Raw genomic sequence first — 17,129 nt, forward strand, 5'->3', positions numbered from 1 at the left:
AGGGAACAAAAAAAAACGCTATAACTCCGCTTCTACTTCTTGGATATCTATAAAAATGTGGGAAAACATTTTTAACAACCTATACTTTAAGATAACAAAATAAATTTCGATTTTTTGACCGACCTCAACATATGAGGAATTTCACGAAGATCCGTCCGAAAAACTTAAATATTGTAACCGACTATATTGAATTCCGATGAAACTTTATACGTTTCACCGGAATTCAAGACTAAACATTTTTCACAGTCAAAAAGATTTTTTTTTCATTCAAAAGCAATTTTTTAAAGAGGCGTAAAAGTTTCTACATGCAGCATGTTCGAAAAAAAATTGCTTGGTTACCGTATTTTATACTACAAAAGTATCTGAGAACGAGTTACAGGAAATGAATACTTCTGAACGAAAAAATATACACTGAAAAAAATGTTGTGTCAATTTTCATACAAGCAAAAATTTATGATAAAAATTTAGATTGCAAAGAACCCTTTTTTTATTTTTTATATTTTGTCAACTAAAACCTAATGAGAAAGGAAATATTTTGAATGTGTTACATGTTGGAGAACATACCGTAAAAAAGTTTTTTCTAACAATAACTATCAATGTTTTTAAATTTCATCACTTTAACAAAAGCACTGTTTTTGAGCGACTTAGTGGAATGTTATATTAAACACTTTTACCGTTGTCTTCCGGAAGATAACGGTAAATGTGTTTAATTTAAATTTCATGCTAATTGACATACAAAACTGTGTTTTTAAGGGAATAATTCTAAGTATAATTTTAAATCAAAAGGCATTTAACAAAAATCTTCCAAAATGTGATAGTTGTCAAGATATTTGGAATTTAGCTCCAACAAACCATTAATTCGTGTAATTTCGCCCTTTTGTAAATTTATTCGCTTTACCCCGTCATAAAATGTCAACAATCATTTTAAAGATGAAAAAGAAACTTTTTCAGTGTATTTGGATCATCGTGAAAAAGTTTTTCTAACAACAACTTTTGACGTATTTTTAAAATTCATGATTTTTGCAGCCGAAAATGCAATTTTCTTTTTGAATAATGTTCTAAACGCAATTTTAGATAAAAACGCTCTTAACAAAAATTTTCTGAAATGTAGTATTCGTCGAAATATTTTAAATTTTTTTTCAACACAATTTTTTTATTTCATTACGACCTTTCATAAGCTATTCGCGTTTCTCCAACAATGACAATAGTTGTTTCAAAAGTTCCATAAAACTTCCTGTAACTTTGCCTTTGACATCAAGGCGATATTGTAAACCATTGGGCAGCTACATAAAAATAATCAATATATTATTCAATGATAGGGTCTGTTGATTAAACCATATAACCATAATCACACAACATTTTTTTCAGCGTATATTTTTTTCTTACAGAACTATTCATTCGCTGTGACTCTTTCTCAGATAGTTTTGTTGTATAAAATACAGCAATCGAACTTTTGTTGAACCTAATGCTTGTAGAAACGTCTACGCCCTTTTGAAAAAATGGTCTTGTACCAAAATAATGCAATTGTCAGAGAAAAGTATGGAGATTCATAAACCGTCGGCTGGTTTCTCATGCTTTTTTTATATATAACCCCGTAACAAATTTACTAATATTTCTAATACAATTTACAAATTTACTTATACAATTGTGGTAAACATTTTTCGAAAACTTTCGCCAGAGTCTCGATATTTTCCCGCCCATGTTTGAATCCACGATAGCATTCTAATCATTTCCCCCGTCGAATGTTCCTTCCAGTGCGCCGCTGGTCCACGTGGTCTACCTGGAGCAGCTGTTCGGCCAAGTGCGTCCAGGTTCGGCGTCGCGTTTGCCGCACTCAGAGTTTAGACTATTACGACAAAGCCCTGGTGAAGCACCATCAACAGTTGGCCGCTCTGATGGACGACCAGGAGGAGCAGGGCAGTAGTACGTTCGGTTGCCACGGCAAGGACAGCCAATCGATCGTCTGCCGCGGTGGGGATTGCAGAATTGACGATACAGGTAGGTTCTCTTATTTTGCTGATTAACTACTCCCGCCCCCACAGAATAGGGTTGATTTTTTATCCTAACAGTTTCGTTCGGTTTCTTATCATACTTAAATAACTCATCCCGATCGACAAGGGTTGGAGGAACTGTTGATTCCGTTAATTTGACGGAACTTTTTACTGCAGGGATTTTCATTTTGATCGCATGCATTGATGTCCCGCTGGCCGTTGTAAATTGATATTCATGAAGCGTAAAAATGTCAATATTCATCCATTGAGTAAGGTTTCAATGATATCTGTTTGAAATTATACTGCTCACCACCACCAGTTGTAATGATGTTGGTGCGTGAAAATGTCCGTTTGAGGTTTTACTGTTGTCCATTTCCCAATTTGGTCAGTCGTTTGGTAATTTGAATATAAAACATTTTTGTTCTACAAATTTCTCTAAAACGACACTACAATCTGTTACAATAGTGTATCGAAGTTATTGATACAACGTCAAAGATTTTTTTTTCCATAACTGCATTACCGTTGGATTCAATGGTTCAAAAAATGAGACATTACATTTGAACGCCATGCGCTCCTTCCGATGGTCTGCTAGGTGATCGATCACTTTATTAACGAATCAATTAATATTTCATACAATATCACGTAAATTAAATTGTATTCTACGCGTTTCTCCCCGCACCGAGCGAGGAAAAAAAGGCACATCCGAAGCGAACCGTATCACGCTCTCGCGGCTAATTTGAATTGAATGAAATTGAAAAGGAATTGATTGTATCCGATCGCATTGGTGCGCGATGCATGTATACACATTAAACTAGCCAAAGTGCGCTGAAAGGTGCACTGCAAGAACCGAACCGAACGCATTTGCCACTACAGTTGCTGGTACCTGCATATAGGTACCTACCTACGTGTTTGCATCGATGTGGTGTGATGTTGGGCAAAAAATACAAACCGTACTGGAATTGAATTTGATATGCGGTTGGGCGGAAAAAATATGAACTCGTGTGGCTTCGCAGTGTTTCATTCTGCATCTGTACTCCCATCTCCGAGACTGAATAGATTCGCAATTGGAAAATGGATGCGTCTATAATAGTAATCAGAACTTCAATTTTTAAAATTTTCATTTTCCTTTTGCTGTTGTCGACCCTGATGGGAAGGGTAATTCAATCCGATTCGCAGTGTTGAAACAAAAATTTCAAGAAATCTGTATATATTTTTATATACTCAATAAACTACTGATTTCAATCGCAGACAACTACATACATGCTCATCGCAAAATTTAGTATTCTATTTTATCTAGCCTGCTTCATGTATACGAAGTACTGCTATAAACAGTGTGCAGCGTTTAACACTTGTTGGTAAATAAGTAATTGAGTAAATTTTCTCATATCATTGAATATTGAAATACATGATAAGTTTCGTTTTGATATCAGTAAACTTTCTGTTGCGGCTCATTAATCTCGCGATTCTTTAGCATTCTAGCATGTTCAAGTAAGTACTTCAGTCTGTATGCAAATGGTCTAATTAAATGATTCAATGCATTTATGAAGAAAATCAAAGAATAATCGTTAGCAACTTGACTTTTTGGTATGTTTATCTATTGTGGTATTATTTAATTCACATGACCATTATTTAAAACTTTCTTATGCATTAATTTCATGATGTTTATTTATTCTATTATTTGGGCTGGGAGGGTGCATCACGGCATCATACAAACTTTATCACGGATTACACAAACCATCAGGCAGTACCTCAACGAGTATTGCAAATGCTGCTATTCAAACTTCTCGATTTTATTGTTGGAAGGAGATTCTTTGTCTCTGGGGAGGGCGCATAAGATCTTTTGTATATGGATCCAGCCCCTTTTTGTCCCTTCATACAACGATAAATTGAAAGTCGTTTGATAGCAAATTTTGAGGTTAAAAGCAACTGCAGCCACTGGCGTAGCCCTTGCACTGATGGTGGGTTCACTACATCATCATCATCATCATGACCATTATTTGATACTTTCTTCTATTAGTTTATCAGGAAATTTCTTTAAGAGTTTTTGACTAACTAAAACTAGTTTGCAATAGTGCGGAGAAATAACTTCTCTGACAAAATAAAGCATAACGATATACTAACAGTCTTTGTACATTGCACATTCTAATGTTATTGAATAGCATATCTTTTCGTTTATTTCGAGTAAGACTGGTGTAGCATGTAGCTCGAGCCATTTGTAACCGAAGTTTGAATCAATATTTAGCGGATGGTCTCCGCGGCTCTCCCGAAGGAGACCACATGCTTAGTTTGGTTTGCCCAGCTTTGTCAGTGTTCTAGAATTTTTAAAATATTATTTATTAAATATTAGAATACTGAAAATTGAATTCAGTTCAGAAAATGAACCTCAGATCGATGAAGTAGAATTTCCTACACGGTACTCCAAATTAAATTTCTCAACCACTCGGTACTTCGTCACGATCGAGAAGGGAGTCGACGAGGGAAAAGGTATTCTGTGATTGCTATAGTCTGGTATGCGTAGAAACCGGATACTTTATTTGTTGTGTAGCAGTGCCTATAGTTGTCGAATTTGATATGTTTTGACAGCAATTCGTTTAAAATACACGCGTTTCAGTGGTGAAAGTTTTGTCTCGACACATTGCTTCCAAGCAAGTGAATGGGAAGATGAAGCTGAATTCCGTTCTCAGAACATGCACGGGAAGTTCTATGACCGAGCTTGACGAAGTACAAAGGATGCCTTCGTACGGATGGCGCAACCTAAATCAAGAATGATTTCAGGCAGACTCTCGGACAAAGGTTTTATATGGCTATAGCAACGGGCGATGTTCACAGCAAGTTCAAAGTTTTATATGTCAGATAAATATGACCAAAAACTGATGATCTGGCAAGGAATTTGCAACAACGGACATGAAACCAAGCTTTTCATCATCAAAAATATGATGGATAGCAAACTATATAACAGATATATTTACTATCTTTCATTTGGGCCCTCAAAAACCCAGCGAAACTATGGTCAAATTTGGCAAACTACCACTACAGCCTAAAGGTGCTACAATGGCACCGTGAGAATAGAGTGGATTTCGTCGACAAGAATATCAATCAACCCCATTGTCCGGAATTTCGCTCAATCGAGCAGTACTAAGAGAAATATCAAGCGGAAATTAAAGAAAACTGGAAAGACGACTTATGACGCTGCACAGATGGCTCATTATTGAAAAAATGTACAAGGAAAAAAAATTGTTCCCAAAATCGTGAATAAAGTGACATGAATTCTGGAACAATCACGTTTTTACGTTACGAAAACAGGACCATGAACAAAAATCATGTGTTTTATAATTTTGTTCAATATCCCTTCAGTAACGCCCGCATAACGCTTTTATTAATGGAAATACTTGTTTTTGTTTTGTCAAAATCATTCACGGTTTCCGCCATGTCATTACCAAATCGATTTTCTGTACGTGAACTAGTTCACAACTTTATGAATATTATTCATAAAACCAAAAGTTAGCTCATGATGTTGCTCATAGATTTAGGATCAGTAGTTCACAAAATCAAAACATTCTGGATATTTTCTCGTCAACTATTTCGCGAAACTCGGAATTTTATTCATGAATCTCTTCAATCCTCGTTTCCTAATTCATGGTTCCTAATATATTAGTCATGATCCAATATCAGTGCTTGTGAAATAGTTCACAAAATCATGAAATATTGTTCATGTGTTCGTGAACTGGTTCATGATACACAACATAATAGTCACGATTTACTATTCATGATCGTGGCATAGCTCACGAAATCATAAAATATTATTCATGTATTCGTGAATTGGTTCATGATCCCTAGTATACGTCTATCAATTCGTGCTCATCAAATATTTCACAAAAATTATGAATTATTATTCATGGATTCGTGAACAAGATCAATGCAACGATCACGAAAAAAAATCGATAACACACACTCACACACAACAAGCCTTTGTTAGTATTTGGTTTCGTATCAAACTGCTGTTAACGAAGCTCACAAAAGATTTTCTTTCTTCTCCACCTTACACCTTTCATTACCCCCACCAACCCATCCATCACACGAAATCTCGTCGGTGCTGCTGTGTTGTACTGCATTTTGTTTTGTTCAATTCTTTTCTACGCTGTTATAAATAGCTCATGACCTGAAACTTCTAGTAAAAAAATCCGACCGTCAGATTCCTAGATTAGACCCGACAAACATCTATTCGCTAAGGTTAGTTGAAAAAATATTTGTTTTTGTTTTGAAAACTTCAGTCACGGTTTCCGCTGTCACTACCAAATCGATTTTCTGTACGTGAACTAGTTCACAACTTTATGAATACTATTCATAAAACCAAAGGTTAACTCATGATGTTGTTCATATATTTAGGAACATTAGTTCACAAAATCAAAAAATACTGGATATTTTCTCGTGAACTAGTTCACGAAACTCGGAATTTTATTTTAATCCTCGTGAACTTATTCATGATTCCTAATATATTAGTCACGATTCAATATCCGTGCTCGTGAAATTTTTCACAAAATCATGCAATATTGTTCATGTATTCGTGAACTGCTTCATGATTCCTAATATAATAGTCACGACTTACCATTCATGCTTCAAATTGAAAAGTAAGCTCTATAATACAATATCATGATAATGTGAACCGAAATTACGAAAATAGTGACTAAGATCTTGAAATCATGAACATAAACCACACTATTCGTGACAAAAATGTCAAAAATCGTAACTAAGATCCTGAAATCAAGAACATAAATAAACATAAATCTCTACTCGTGACTAAAATATCACGAAAACGTAAATAGAAATCACGAAAATCACGACAAGGTTCCTGAAATCATGAACATAAATCACATTACTCGGGATTAAAATATCAAAAATCGTGACTAAGATCCTGAGATCATGAACATGAATCACTCTACTCATGACTAAAACATGACGATAACGTGAATAGATATTACGGAACGCGCGACTATGATCCTGAAATCATGAACGTAAATTTTGCCAGACTGACAGAAAAGTCCGATAGTAACCGTAATGTGAAATAACAAAAATCGCGAATAAACTCCTGAAATCATGAATATCGTTTGACTGTCGGCTGTGTATTCCAAAATTATGAACAAGAATCATAACAAAAACTAAACATGTCTAGGGAACAACAACAGTAACTCAACCAAACATTCGAATGTGACGTCGTGTATATTCGGGGTGAACTAGTTTTTTAGAAACACAAATAGTTTCATGAATACGAGGTTTATTATTCACAATTTCAGGAATTTGGTCACGATTTTCGTAAATCGTTCAGTTCACGAAATTACGATCTTTTGTTCATTAATTTATGAATAGATTTTTTTCCGTGTAGTGACTTGAGCTAGACTGGACAAAATGAATGCATTGACCAGTCCAGCGTGCGACAGATGATGGGTAGAATTCCAGATTAGTTATAGAATTAGCGTTTCGACTTCGTCTCAACAGAATCCGATATTAGCTTAGTGTCAGAACTAAGCTAACGCTAGATTAACGCCAGCTCCAAAAGCGTAGACACACAGATAAAAAAAAATCATGTAAAATTATGCTAACTATACTGCACATAAAGGGAACGCGACCAATAGTGTAAAATTATGCGAGTGATTAATTTTACATTGGCCACAAGTCGTACTATAAATAACTTACGTATTGGTAACGATACCGACATCAAAAAAAAATCCGTTAAATAATACCAAGACTCGAACCGACAATCCTTGACTCACCAGAGACACTCCTTTATGGACTAGGCTAAAGCGACACATAACAACGTGACTGCAAAGTGGCGTACATAAGCTTCGCTTGAGCGTGGACGATCCAAGCGCATTGAGCTGCGGCTCGCGCATGTATGTGTATGACACAGTTAGTTTTTCTCTCTGCTTAACACCGTTTCGTATAAAATCGTGTAAAAATAAGATATTTTACCTGGAAGTTGAATGAATAGCGCGCAGGTCTAGAGCAGAATAATGTAAATTTCCATAGAAACCTACTGATTTGCATGATTTTCAGGGGTCATTTTATGTGCATAATATATAGCGGAAATTTATTCGTGAAACATAATTACACGAATAGTTTTTCTGCGATATCAGGAAATACGCTGAAGTTAATTTTCATATTTTTTTGCTGTGTATAATAATGAAGAAAGTCTAAGTTAATTGACGTCGAAATAGTGTCGAATTTTTTATGAACGTGCTATAAAAAAAACATTTTGAATAAATTACATTTTCTTACGTAAATTCGTAAAACCAGACTGTACAAAATGGAACTAAAACTTTGAAAATTCCTGGGGATAAGTTTCTCCGTGTATTTCCTGTTACGAATTCTTCATATGTTGCAAGATGAGCCTCGGTTTTACCATTGTATATGCAGAGCCGTAGCGTGGTATTTTCTTTGTTGACGACGGTCATTTCGGCTGTTACCGTGGATCAGCTTTATTAGTTACGGCGTCGTTTTTGTTTTCGCGTGATATTCTCCGAAATTTTCTTTCATCCCTTGTACAGTACATTTAATTACAGTACATTTATTTAATAAAAAAAAACAAGTGAGTATTTTCTTACGAAAAAAATAATGCTGAAAACGAGTTTTGTATTGGTGCTCAAACCGAAAGGTATTTTGTTTTGCGATTTTGAAGGCCAGGTAACAATGGATCTGTTGTGTAATGTTAAGATCTATTTATACATTCATTGTGCACAAAACATATTTTCGGTCCCGCAGAGCCGCACATACGTGCGTACCAAGAGTATAGACGTCCAACCATTTCCACGCCGAGGATCGCCGCGGCGAACAAGCTAACTCTTGATGAAATTGTCTGACACAACAAATTCAATAAGGTTTCGACTTGTAGTTACTCGATGAGCCAAAAACAAATAGGAAAAAGTTCGAGTTCCGGAAAATAGCTTCATGAAAACCGAAAAATTTCATATTTTACTGTGGTTCATCGACAGGCTACACATGCATTTTCATAAAAGAAATCAAGTCAATTCGTTGATTAGTTTTTAAACGCTGTTAAAGGGTGTCCCACATCAAATTGTATCACGGAAAAAACGCTAAAAATTGGGGTAGAAGTAGCTTAGAGTGTATTGTTTACAGTGCACTTTTGTCGTTTGTCTTCGGCAAAAGTAGAAAGTAGACTGGTAATTTTTTTCAATAGACATTTTGCTACTTTAAGGTTTTATGACACTCAGCCATTGGCAATATTCGTTCTTTTGTTACATTCAATTATTGTAACATTGGACTTTTTAGCATTCAACCTTATTCTTTTTGCGTTTCTCATATAGAAAGGATATGCAATCAGTCTGAAAATCGTCAACCTAATCCCGGCCCGGGGAGCCGTGTGTCATATCCCATACGACTCAGTTCGTGGAGATCAGCAACCTAATCCAATCCAAATCCGTTAACCTAATCCAATTTGGTTCAGCCATTTATGAGAAAAGTGAGTGAGATTAGAAAATGCATACATACATACACACATACACATACAGACAGACATTTGCTGATCTCGACGAACTGCGTCGAATGGGATATGACACTCGGCCCTCCGGACCGGAATTAGGTTAGCGATTTTCAGAGTTAGCTGTTCTAGTGGTTATCTTACGAGACTACTCTTTTTTCGGATCTCATGATAAAGACGAACAAGTCTGTCATTTGTAACCCGTCAGGGCACAATTTAACACTGGGTGGAAATATACCATTTATTGGGTATACACTCCGTAGAGTGTATTGTTTACATAAAATTAGACTCATCGCTGTTCAATATGTTCGTTCATGTTTTGATGTAAATTTCATTTGATTTTTTTTCATCCATGAACGTGTTTGTTGATATAGCTAGGTTAGATAATTTTTGTTGCATGTTTGTGAATTAACAATAGGGTTTAGATAGGCTTCAATTTTCCTTTTGCTGGCAAAAACGATTGCTGAATACGCTACTCAGCGGGTGACAGCGACGGTGGTGGTGGAAGGTGGAGTGGCATATTGACATCGAGCAAGAGGTAGCCATCGGATAAAGGAGAGTTAGCTTCGAACCACGTTTGTGGGCAGTCGTTTTGTGTCTCGATCGAGGTAGTTTTTTTTGAAGATTCACGGCAGTTCGTGTGAAATATCTGCAAAAGTGTCTGCCTGTGGTTCGAGTGCTCTTGTGTGGTGCTAGATCGCCGTTTGTGGGAAGCTAAGTGTAAAGGAGCTTTCGCTTCCCCGGCTAACCGTGAAGGATCTAGAAGCACCGATCCGGGAAGGATAAACGGAACGAGCCTTGCTCTCTTTCCCAGCTAACAGCCAACGAGGGTGAAGCAGGTAGGACAACGGATCCGCCTGGGAAGAACACTGCGGTGTCTTCCGGGATTCTTTGCGGGGAGCAAACGAATCCGGTGATTCGTCACCATCGTCGCTAGGGAGGTTCCAACAAACGAGCCACGCTCACCTCCCTAGCTAATTGCAAAGAACCGCTGCCGTAGCAGCAAACAATAATCCTAGGAAAACTCGGCCGTTGCTGTCCCGGTCGGTCGGACGAGACCACCCACCTTTTCACCCAGCAATAGCAGCTCAACAGCAGCAGCATTAGAGAGAATCAGAAGGAATAAACACGGTAAAATTTAGTTTATTTGTTTTTCCCTTTTCGTTTGTTGTTACGAAAATCCGAAATTCTGTAGAAGCACCTAGGCCGCCCTGAAAAGAAGGGTCCGCCGCGCAAACCCCAAATTACACATTGTCGTGAGACATGTTGATAGACTTGAGTGATTCGTAGTAACACTACCTACTACTGTCACAGGAAGACAAAAGATTAGTCCGTGAGATTTAAAGCCTGTTTCTAATGACCCTGCTACTTCCAGTTTTCAAATCTGTATATTTCAAATCCTTGCTCTCGCTTGACTCACTATGGTTTTGAATTTTCATAACTTTCCCTACACACCAAATTTTTTCGCCGAATGTCATCCAAAGTTTACTGAATTTCCATCAGCTGAAAGTTTCAGCAATACAAGATACCGAAAGATCGGCAATTTGAATTGAACCTGTTTGACAGATTCGCTTTGTTGAAAATTCAGTTACTCAAATTATCAAATTGACAGCACAATTGCCGAACTGCCGATGATTGCGCTGTCATTTTGACAATTTGAGTATCTGAATTTCCATCGAAGCGATTCTGTCCAACAGGTTCAATTCAAATTGCCGATTTTTCGGCATCTTGTATCGCTGAAACTTTCAGCTGATAAAAATTCAGCAAAATTTTGCTGGCAACCAAACTTTGGTGTGTATTTAGGCTGTGAACCATTTGGTGAAATTTTTAACTTTTAGTTAAAATCTGACACTTCGAAAGTTATTTGCAAAATAACCCTACTCTTGAGCATGGTTAAAATTGACAGAGCGATAGTTAAATTTGACAGCTCGATGGTTAAAATGTTGCCCATGATGCAGAATAAAAAAGTGGACACATTTTCTGTACCTAATTGAGGTTGTCAATATTTTTCAATACAAAATTAAGGGATAAAGATGGAAACGATTACGTGTTGTGTTAAGATTTGTTTGGGTTATGTCAACTTTTGAAATGGTTCACTCTCTCGGTTAAATTTTTCTATTCAAGAGAAAATAACTTTCGAATTGTCAAATTTTAACTAAAGGTTAAAAAAATGGCCAAATGGTTCACAGCCTTAGTAATCTCCAGCTAATTGAATGTCGCTAAAAAGTAAAACAAATCGATCTTATTCTATGGATTTTATGATAAACATAAACAGTTTCAAAACATCCATTCCGTTGTCGTTGAAACAAAAGATTCGGATAAATAGGCTTGTTTTGTAATAATTGCAAGGCTCCAAGCCCAAAAGAGACAAGTTATAGACTTATTAGCTCATTATCTGCTAGTCCTAGTCTGGCAGATCAAACAGTAATGCGCTGGTTTCATTGGCTAGTATGTTCGAGCCACAGCCAGAAAGGTTTATCAGTGTAAAATTAAATTCCTATGCTTTATCCATAGCTGGAAATTGAAACTTTGTGACATCTTAGAACTTCACTAAGTCAAGCTTTTGGGTTAATAATATTGTTGATATAGTAAGGGTGGGAGTGAGGAGGGGCTCCTGAATTTTTTTACTACGTAACAGGCCGACGTGGGTACCCGGGTACCCACAAAACTAAAATGCCCGTAACTAAGGTAATATCCAACCAATTTCGATACTTTTGGCCGTTTTGAATTCAGGAACTCATCCACTCTTGGACTTGGTAAGAATGAATCGGGTTACTTAATACGGTCCCCGGAAATCCGGGTTTCCGGAAGCAGGTTCCAGTGCTGGGGTACTATTTGCGAACATCAATGGAATACTAGCAATATGGGTATCAACATTCTTGAAATTGCATCAGTAGGCTGTATCTCGTGGTTTTGGAACCATTTGGTGATTTGACCCCGGAACGGACATTCCGGAGAAGGTTCCCGTGGGGCCGTGAGTGGCCATTCCATTCCAATTTCATTTTTCAAATTACCATAGGGTCGCGTAACAATAAAAAACAGACTTCCGAGACAATTTGAAGAGGTTTGGATACTCATATTGCTAGTACATTATTAAAATTTACAAATCATATCCTAGAACTGGAACATTACCTCGGAAAATCCGGATTGCCAAAAACCAGATCCATTATTCCGGTTCTATTGCACAGAATCAAAAAATGGACGAGTTCCTGAATCCAAAATATCTAAAAGTGTCCAAATCGGTTAAAGGAAGCCATAGTTATGAGCATTTCAATTTGTGGGTACCCGGGTACCCTCGTTGGCCTGTTAAAGGTGATTTTTTGTTGGACACATAACTGTTCAGCAAGTATTTCTGTGGTCAACAATTTCGATCATTTATTACTTTATCTAGGGTTACCAAATGGACTGAGAGCAAATTAAGGACATCCCTGCCAAATGTTATGCCAGTTATGTCTCTTGAGCCAGAATTCTGAAAAAAAAACAAAAACTTGAGCCAGAATTCTGAAGAACTAATTTTCCAGCGGTTGAACTGGGATGTTGAATGTAGTGCCAATGCCAAACCACTTTGGCCAAACCTCATATTGAGCTATCCAATAAATTTTGGTTACTTCTGACGCAGAGAACTGGCGTAAATCTTCAGCATCCAACTTGTGTAAACATCTCTAACGGTTTCGAAGGTAGTTGGGATGTCCAAACCAGGTGCGCTACTGTTGTCATATTTTTTGTGGCTGAGTGTTCGACTGAATTGAAAGCGGCCCAGTCTCCAAATTTTCTGGCAGATACCGCTCTGCTAGATTTCTGTCAGTCTTGGTTTGGCAGCCCTGTCAGATTTCTACGCGTATCTTCCCTCTAAGAACGGTTGGTTTCAAAATTGTCCAATGAAGGACGTTCGTTGGACCAATTTGGACAACGTCCAAATAACCGTTCAATAAACGTCCATCGTTGTGTTGTCCCGTGTTGAACGATTTTGAAACAATTTTTGGGACGTCTCAGTGGGCTGTCGGGTTAGTTGAGCTAGGGCGAACTCGGTTTCGCTCGCGTTTTCTGGCAAATTTTGACAGGAACCGAGTAAAACCCTGGCATAACTCGGACATAAACTGTGCAAAGATCCTGGCAATTCCTACCTGGTAGAATTTAGCACGAATCGAGCAAAACATCTGACGAAGATGTGGCAGGAAGCGTACAGAGATCTTGACCGTACATTCCTTTCTGGATTCTGGATAAAAGTGAGCAGCATCGGTTGGTTTAACCGCTTCTGTCAGAAACGGTTGTTGCATTTGAGCGAATTCTTTGCCAGAATTCTCGCACAAATCGCGCAAAATGCTCGCAGAAACTGCCAGCATCAATTTCGCTTTGCTCAACTTTTGCTAACTTTCTGCTTGCCACGGTGACTGGGGGTTATTCCTCTACCCAGTCAAACTAGTCCAGAACCGGTTCGGACTTCCAGTATGAATTCCAGCTCAAATGCATGAACCGATAGAGTTGGAATCGGTTGTTTTCTTTGAGCAGGATTCCATACTGAATCTATTCAGGATTTCGAACCGGTTCCGGAATGGATTTGACGGATAGTTGGGATAAGTTCGTTTGGTGGCGCTAGTATTTATCGTATACAGTCGTGATTCGCTGGTTGGACACTTTTTAACTGGACCCCTTTTTAGTTGGACCTTCGCTAGTTGGACCATTGTCCAACTAAAAAGTTCGATCATGGATGTCTGTTCTCTGTGCTTCTGAATATTTTGGTTGTCATGAGTCGCAAAGAGTATGCATTAACAAAAAAATCGCTGGAAGGAATTGAAATTCATCATGTTGATCTGAATAATTTAATACAGGGTGATTCGTCATGACGTTTTTTTAATCTAGTAAAAAAATTGAAAAATGGAGTAAATCGTGAATTGTTTATTTGTCGATCGAAAGAACATTTTTTGACATTTATTGTTTGAAAACAATTTCTTTTAAATGTTGACCATGTTGACGCTTCAGGTAGTCCATTCGACTGGTCCAATTTTTGATGACGGATTCGAGTATTTCAAGTGGTATCTGGCTAATTACTCGAGTAACGTTGGTTTCTAATGCTTGGGGACGTCACCGCCACTATGTTTTCTTCACTGCGTGCTGGACGTGGTCGATTTGTTCGCTAATCATCCAATAACAAGAACTACAACGCTTACTTTTTGGTTGTATGGCGAATAGTAGAGTCAGTTAGCCGATGATGTCGACCATATTATGGTCGGAGTTCACTAAACACACTTCCCACAGATCGCTGATTTTCGAAATATAGTTTAATAATTTGAAGATGGCGAGCCAGTGTAAGTCGTTCCATTAGGAAATGGCAAAAGATACTATACTACAATAGCATGACAGTTTGTAGTTAGTACCCGTTAACTACTAGAAAATGTCCTGTTAAAAAACTTCATGTTGAACCACCCTGTATATGCCAAGATTTGAGACTAAAATTAAGGACATTTGAAGTAAAATAAGGACGCTTTCCAAAAACCTCGAAAATAAGGACATTAGGGTGTCCCAAAATGACATTATGTTAAAAAAGTCATCGGGCTCACTTCTTAAATGCAAGGTTAGGGTATTAGGAGCACTTTCTTCTTCGGAGTGAATTTGCTGAAATGCTCCCTACTGGTGGCGAATTTAGATTTTTTGAAAAATGGGCCGATTTTGGGTAAAATTTCAAATGCGTGCCTCTTGAAGTGCTCCTGAATGACCTTTGATTATTTTCTGCATTTTTTTATTTTCTGAATGTCCTAATGGAGAAGTTTGGTTAGTTAGTTTCTACAAATTTTGAATTAAAAGAGCGGCAGAGCCATTAAAACTTAGTAAAAAGTGAAATTTTTGTTGTTTTTCAGTAGTTTTTCTTCAAAATTTCAAAAGTAAAGAGAACACTTTATATAGTTGAGCCGAATACATGGGCGTAATTTTGATGAAGAAAGTATATAGCTACGGCCAATAGGGTATGAGTTATTTAAGTTTTTGTTAAATAACCTTTTGACATTTTATGATATTCATCAAAAATAACAAAATAAAAGAACTGAAGTATGCTTAGTCCGCATATTATTTTTCGAAAAATAGAAGGAAAATGATGAAAAATGGCGTTTTTCGCTTGTCTCTAGCACATTAGAATCGGTTTTTATGAGCATAGGCGATATATTCAAAAAAAAATTGTGTACTAATAGCAACTTAGCGGGTTTGAAAATCACTAAAATTAAACAAATATGTCGAGTTAATGGCAAGTTATGGCGTATATTTGAAGGCTGAATTGATTGGCGTATTCACATTTTGTATATAAGGTCTTATTTCCATGGTAGGAACTTTAAAGTGGAGAAAAATGCAGAAGAGTGAGGTGAGTTTTATAAAACTGATATTTATTGTCACAGATCACATAATTCCGAAATAGTCAAATTTGGGGCAAATATCCTCGAAAACGTTTTACAACAGAATACAGACACAATTATTTTGTTGAAGATGCCTCCTAGAAGTAATTATGGAGAATTGATTCTTCAAAAAATAATTAGAGACTTGGCGCCATTAGCAAAGTTATCATTATTTTTATAATTTAAGTTACAAAAAAAAATCATCAGATGCTCATTAAACCTCGTCCTGGCATACTAAAGACGTACAAAAAACGTCATTTTTCATAATTTTCCTTCTATTTTCCGAAAAACAATTTGTGGTCAACGCACATTTGAACTGATTTATTTTTTGGAACAGCATTATTTTTGATGAATTGCTAAAAATCTCAAAGGTTATCTAACAAAAATTTAAATAACTCATACCCCATTAGCCGTAGCTACACACTTTCTTCGGCAAAATTACGCCCCTGTATTCGGCTCAACTATATAAAGTGTTTTCTATACTTTTAAAATTTTGTAGATACCCAGTTTTGAAGAAAAAATACTGAAAAACACCAAAAATTTCACGTTTTACTAAGTTTTAATGGCTCTGTCGCTCTTATAATTCAAGATTTGTACAAACTAACTAACCAAACTTTTCCATTTGGATCTCCAGAAAAATAAAAAAAATTATGAAAAAATCTAAGACAGTTCGGGACCACTTCAATAGTCATAAATTTGAAATTTTATCCAAAATCGGCCCATTTTTCAAAAAATCTAAATTCGCCACTAGTAGGAAGCGTTTTATCAGATTCACTCCGAAGACGAAAGTGGTCCTAATACCCTAACCTTTCATTTAAGAAGTGAGCCCGATGACTTTTTTAACATGATGTCATTTTGGGACACCCTAAAGGACATGTCCTTTAAAATAAGGACGGTTGGTAACCCTACTTTATCAAAGCACTAATAAAGCCCACATTTTCTACCGAAACTACAGTTATAGAGAGGTTCCCCTCTATTCCAATTTTCTAGAGATTGCACTGCATTTCCCATAAAACAGAATCAGAAGCGCCGAAGAAAAAGTACACATCAAGAATCGAAAAACATTTACCACTTGCCGTATCATTTCGCGTGTACATCATGATGGTAATAAAAAGATGCCAGCAACGGATAGGGGCTATCTGGCGTGTAAGAAAAAAAGAAACCTCCGATCGCAAAAGGAAAGGCGGCAAACTTTAGCCTGATCCTGAAACTGTATACAGCAATTATCCACCCTCACTCACCCCAGAAACCGTCCGACCGACTGAA

At 37.0% G+C, this 17,129-nt stretch overlaps 2 protein-coding genes across 2 annotated transcripts in view; both read left to right on the plus strand.

Moving 5' to 3' along the window:
- Positions 1-17,129, plus strand: part of LOC131680735 (netrin receptor unc-5-like) — a 1,096,742-nt gene that overhangs the window by 244,328 nt on the left and 835,285 nt on the right. The window lies entirely within an intron of this gene.
- Positions 1-17,129, plus strand: part of LOC131679711 (netrin receptor unc-5-like) — a 159,019-nt gene that overhangs the window by 39,113 nt on the left and 102,777 nt on the right. Inside the window, exon 5 of the mRNA XM_058960445.1 lies at positions 1,756-1,998. Coding sequence (XP_058816428.1) covers positions 1,756-1,998 — 243 coding nt within the window. The remainder of the gene's footprint in view (positions 1-1,755; positions 1,999-17,129) is intronic.

Source organism: Topomyia yanbarensis, chromosome 2 (genome assembly GCF_030247195.1).
Source record: "Topomyia yanbarensis strain Yona2022 chromosome 2, ASM3024719v1, whole genome shotgun sequence".
NCBI lineage: Eukaryota > Metazoa > Arthropoda > Insecta > Diptera > Culicidae > Topomyia > Topomyia yanbarensis.